Source organism: Sinocyclocheilus anshuiensis, unplaced genomic scaffold (assembly GCF_001515605.1).
Source record: "Sinocyclocheilus anshuiensis isolate Anshui unplaced genomic scaffold, SAMN03320099.WGS_v1.1 scaffold87, whole genome shotgun sequence".
Lineage (NCBI taxonomy): Eukaryota > Metazoa > Chordata > Actinopteri > Cypriniformes > Cyprinidae > Sinocyclocheilus > Sinocyclocheilus anshuiensis.
In genome coordinates, this window is record NW_015549609.1 from 2,371,817 (window position 1) to 2,377,946 (window position 6,130).

Consider the following 6,130-nt stretch of genomic DNA (forward strand, 5'->3'; position numbering starts at 1 on the left):
TTTGATTTCAAAGGAAGAAAAGTAATAAATAGGTTGCTTTTAGAAAGAGACCTATCTTCTAATTAAAGCATTAGTGCATTTATGGTGTATGTTTATTAATGAACTTTATCAAATGTATTTTTTCATAAATACCCTGAGATGCTTTTATTTGGGTTTATAAAATCCTTAGATAGTGTGTGGTAATATGCTAAAGACACACACAGACTTAAACATTCAGCACGCGAATCACAACAATGGTAACAATTCAATTTCATTTATTTTCATTACTTGTAACAATAACCATTTTATTTGCTCTTTTTGTTGTGCTACTACTGACACAAGACAGCAAATAAAATTGGCAAATAAAATCAACAACTGTAAAACAAAGCAACTGCATAATTTATTCATGCCGCAATGCACTCTGGGAGTCAGTGAGTAGCTATACTAAGTCACGAGTAAACCTAAATGAAAGGATCAAGTACCCCCTACAGTTCTTTTTTAGTTACTAGAACTCTTGTGTAAGTAAACTATACTAACTAAGCATTTGTCAGTACAACATACTATTCCTATTTCACTTTACTTAGTTTTTTCAAGGCAATCGGTTTGCATGCTTTTTTTAAGTAAGCCCAACTAATTAGATTTTACATTGTAGGTATTACTTTTGAATTTGAACTTACTTCTTGACCATTAAAAAAGTATGTTCTTTATAGTATGAATATGGGTAGTATGAATGAAATTCGGACATCAGCCATGTTGTTACTGTCACATGATCTACCAGTGTCAGTTGCGTTGCTTCATTGCCATTCATAAATCCTCTATCCCGTGGCTTCATGGGATAGTAAAGCTTCCATCGACTGCGCACTTCAGAATCTCAGCAGAAGTAGTAGGTCATCCAGGTACTTTTCGACTACTTTTTTTCCCCGAATACTATGAATTCGGGCATGCTACTCTTTTGGCGTACGGTTTTTGTATACTGTATAAGTAGGGAAGCATTCAGTTCTTACCTTCTGAATGGGAGGCAGTCTTCTGCTTTCTCTATGAACTGCCTCTAGAGTCTCCATCTGCATTGCCACAAGACCTGAAGAAACAGATAAATACCTTGATTCGGGAAACTTTGTGGACAGTTTAGGACACTGGGTCACAGTACTATGCATTTCAGTTTCAAAACCACTTAATATCTTGAATTGTCGTTCAGAGTGTGACACCAAAATCCATCTACTGTATAACTACTCTGAATTTCATTTTTTAAATTGTGCAATCATTATTTTCCATGCAGTTTTGACCACAAGGAATATCTGTGAAGCAATAAATTCAATTCTCACAAGAGGACTACTGACATCAACTAGCAAAAATGATGAGCACTTACAACCTTTGAAAATATACACTTAGCCTTGTACATCTATACACATTTTAACCTACAATCTTAATGTTACTGAAGTTCACATCAATGTACAGCTGTCTTAGACTGCTGCAATAAAAGTTTAAATGCTCTGTGTTTTTGCACACTGTTTTACCTGGAATCATACTATGCAGACTCTTGATGTGACCCTGTGTCACTCCACTCTCTGTACACACTTTGTCAATGAAACGAGAGATGAACCTCCCCACAGAGTTGGCAACATCACTGGTCTCAGAGTCTTCAAATCCGCTCTCAGTGTCAAAGCTCTCAGCCACACTCCCTGCAATACTGTTTGTTGCACGACACAAATTATATTGCAGACTTTAACACAACACAACCAACAAAAGCAATGTTACTCTCAATATTCTTAAAATAACACACAGCTATTTAAAGAGGCTTTGATGTAACTCTGCTACTTTAGTTTACCAAGCCCTCACAATTCAATGTCTGTTTAGTCTGTTGCACACAATTGGTCTGAAATACCACTGTTAGGAAGCGGACGGCTCTGATATCTCCTGGTCTTAGTGCACATTGTGCTGGTCGAAAAGCGATGTAATTCCCTAACTATGTTTACAAATACAGAGAGAGCAGTTCCTGACATTTCAGGCAGAAAATAAATCAAGTCTATAGTAAAACTAGGCAGTACAGATTTTCCCCAATCAAAGCAACTTTTGCAGAAGAACAACTTTTCTTTAACGAGTCTTGTAGGAGATAATTACATTTTGCCCACACATTGCTATGTGATTCCAAGGGTGTTCTGAGTCAAAACCCCAAATCTCTGGTTCTTCCTAAAGCCAAAAGTATCTATCCCTTGTCTGCGCTCATACAATCGTGATGTGATTTTCATCATCAGCACAGTGATGCCGAACGCGTTCATACGGTCACGATCAGAGTAGAGTATACTTTGAAAGGATTGCGCACATACTGTAACTTTATTAAAATAAATAAATAAATAAAATAAATAAATGGGGCTGCACAATCATCATGATATAGCTGAGTGAAATCAAATGCAACTGTATAGTCTGCATTTCATTATTATAATCATCAAATATTTTGATCATACTGTAAAATTGTAATGTACAACAGTAATATATTTGTCTTTTGACAATTACAGTTAAACATTACCTCTATTATTACTACTACTACTAAGAAATAAATACTGTTATTAATATTTTTTTCAGAGTTTGGCTGACAAAAAAAGTTTGGGAACCCCTGCCTTAAAGGATTTTTCCTATTTTATTGTCTGGCAGGTGAAAATGATAAGTCTGATCGCTTAGAAAAGTAATCGCATACTTCTCAACAAAAGACATCATTTGAGAAGTCATTTACAAAATTCCCTAATCCTAGGTGCAAGCAAAAGTAAAATGATATGCATGCCATATCAAAAACCACTAATTAAAAACAAAGAGGAAAAAGAAAACGTGACATCTGAGACAAGCACTTAAAACTCTCAGTGTGCCGTTATTGGCCTTGAAAACTTTCTGAGAGGAAGAGAAAAGGACAGGAGGAGGGAAAGATTAACTCTGGAGACATGCATTTGGCTGAACATCACCCATTTTGACTATGAAGCCTCCCAAAACTAACACATATTATTAATAATACTACAAAGCTCTACGTTCCCATCCCTCCATCTTTTTTTGGTTATGGCTGAGTGCTCCCTCCACAAACGGCCAACTCATTTCATGGTTCTGCTGAAGCAGAGCAGCATTCAGGCTACCGGCGGGGCTGAGAAGGATGTGGTGTATAACTGGATAGGACTCTTGAGGAACTACACCAGGCTACTTCTACTTACGTTTTTGCTCACTGACTGAACCATCTGTACAATTTTCTGTTGAAGACGTTGAGAAACAATCAAGCTGATTTATTTGGAATGTGTGTTTCGTAACCAAGGTGAAAGGACAACCCTCAGCCCCTGCTGTGCGTCTTTTCCATTTTAACTGATCTGATGTACGCCAGATGTACTGGAGCACCACTGACCTGCAAAAGTGTTTAAACCCGTAACCAGTTCTCTCACTTTACAGGACTACAAATGACACATTGAAATTTTGCTTCTTTGTGACATTTTTATTTCAAAGCACTGAAACTGATTTTAATTATTTTCAAATGATTATGTAATGTTGTAAAGCACCTTGTGCTTGAAATATGCTGTTTGCATAAGCATTTGAATGATGCTATCGTCCCCATATTTCACTGTATTTATTGTGTTTATGACTTGGGGGCAGCATTAATTTACCCAGATTTCAGATCTTATTTGAGCACAAAATCTCACATCTCTACTATCATGAGTTACTATTAAGTCTTTTGACTTGACTTAAACTCTAAATTTCTTTCACGTGGTTCCTTTTGAGCAATGGCTTATTTTGTTCCATCCTCGTAAGCTTGACACCTGGGCTGCTGCATCTTTAATCTGTACTGAATCTCCGTCATACGTGATCACTGACCTCTATGTGCGTTCACCTTGATCGCACAGAGAATTTTGAGTGATGACCTTCATTAATCAGTGTCTGGGTGGTTTGATGTAGTGATTTGGACTTCCTGATTTAATAATTGCTTCCTGACATATTTCCTAATTTATGCCTTTCGCTCTAACTTTATATTCACAACACAATGATCCATTAACTTAGGGGATTTTATGCTGAGAAAATGTGGAAGATATTTTAATAATTTGCAGGTAGAGGTCAACTGTAAGGCAAATGAGCATTGCTTATGAAAATGAGGTATTATTATATATATATATTTTTTTTTTTAAAGAATTAAAAGCAGTAGGGTAGCATACTAACAATGCCAAGATCATGGGTTCAATTCCCAAGGAAAGCAAAACTCAGAAAATGTGTACCTTGAATGCAGTAAGTCGCTTTGGGTAAAGGCATCTGCCAAATGCATAAATGCAAATGTAAACACATATTCTGCAAAGCATTGTAGAAGGAAGTCTCTTGCCTGTTTGTGAGGATGCTGTTGCTGCCGCTCTCCCAGTCAGTTGCAGGGGTGGAGCGCAGCAGCTTGGTTTTGCTGGTATCCAGCGGTACGAGCAGGTAGACCATCAGACTGGCATAGTGGATGGCCTGGCTGAACACTGTGCTCTCCTCATTCTTCACCAGCTCCTGCTGCTTCTCTTTGCTCAGACTGGGCCAAGTACGCAACTGCTCTGCTGCGAGGTCCATAGTGGTTCGTTCTGACTCACTGGATGCTGTGGACAGTGTGCTCTGTTCCTGATGAAGAGAGATGGTCAGACAAAGAGATGGGAAACAGGGTTAAATGATATCCCTTTTCTACTGAAATGGTGCCAGAGTCAATGCTTGGTAGGGTTTGTGCCAATCTCTATCAAAACCAACCACATTTTGTCTGACTTGAACAACAACCAAACTCACAATGTTACTACAAAATGTACTCATAAACAAACAAGGCACACCAGCCTTAAGTTTACAAGCCTTACTCCTAGTGAGATTTCTTGTTTTTATTACCTTTTTATTGCTTATAAACATAACTGCAATCCTAAATCACTAATAAATACAACTACAATGTTAAGTGGGTCAATTAAAAATATGATTGTCCAAGATAAAGATACAGTAAGGAAAAATCTAGTTTGAAATGCGTGTCAAATTCCTAAAATGTAATATTGTGTTTATGTTGGCTCTGAAATTTTTTTCAACAACAATTTTAACTTGGAGTCAAGTGGTGTAACCTTCAAATAGAAATAATTGTGAGTGCACACATCTTAATTGTTTTCAAAAATGTTTTTTCATCAATATTTTTCAAGGTAAACGTATTTTAAGTAAACCGACAAATTATAATTCAGAAATATCAGGGTTGCACCATATGATATTTAAAAACCTGATCTAACCTTGTCTTGTCTTGTCATAAAAGGTCAAATTATCTGATGTTTTAAGATAAAATTGATAATTCAAAATATATTACATTTCAAAAATTGAGGGATTTTTCAAGGTAAACGTATTTTAAGTAACCCGACAAATTATAATTCAGAAATATCAGGGTTGCACCATATGACATTTAGAAACCTGATCTAACCTTGTCTTGTCTTGTCATAAAAGGTCAAATTATCTGATATTTTAAGATAAAATTTATAATTCAAAATAAATTACATTTCAAAAATTGAGGGATTAGTCAACAAGTAAAAAAAAGTTGACTTCAATACTCTACCTTGATCTTGGCAGTGATGAGTTGTTTCTCCTCAGGGGCGGTGAGGTAAAGCGCTCTGATCTGGTTTTGCACCTCAGAGTAGAAGGTGGCCTCCCAGAACTGCTGATTGGTCCAGATGGGATGGTCTTGTATGCAGGTGTAGGAGAACTGGTCCACTCCAGCTGCCAGTTTCTGTAGGTAAGAAGATGGATCAGTGGAAACACAATGTGAACTAAACTCTGGCAGCCTGCTAAGATAAACACAGTGCCTGCTACTGTCTATATCAGTGTTTCCCAACCTTTTTTTAGTCGCGGCACCCTTTGGAAATTTTAACAAACTTGTGGCACCCTACAAAATTAATTTTGTCACAATATTTTAATTTCTAACTTCGATATGATAATTTGAAAAGTATAGATATTCGGTACAACAGGGAAGAACTGCAGAATATAATGTCATACAAATATTTTTAATATTATTTAAAAAATTAGTCCATCAATGGTGGCAATCAGTAGGCTAATTTCTAATGAAGAGACCAATTTATATGACAGATTTCAATGTAGGCTTTTATACATATGTAAACATTATTTAATTACCATTATAACTAGCTATCTCACA

The 6,130-nt window shown here is 36.5% G+C and overlaps 1 protein-coding gene across 1 annotated transcript in view; it reads right to left on the bottom strand.

Annotated features, from left to right (window-relative positions):
* LOC107659112 (myotubularin-related protein 13-like) overlaps positions 1 to 6,130 on the bottom strand; it is a gene marked incomplete at its 5' end in the record, with an annotated part of 78,644 nt that overhangs the window by 30,877 nt on the left and 41,637 nt on the right. Inside the window, 3 exons of the mRNA XM_016447939.1 lie at positions 984 to 1,057; positions 1,494 to 1,666; positions 4,316 to 4,587. Coding sequence (XP_016303425.1) covers positions 984 to 1,057; positions 1,494 to 1,666; positions 4,316 to 4,587 — 519 coding nt within the window. The remainder of the gene's footprint in view (positions 1 to 983; positions 1,058 to 1,493; positions 1,667 to 4,315; positions 4,588 to 6,130) is intronic.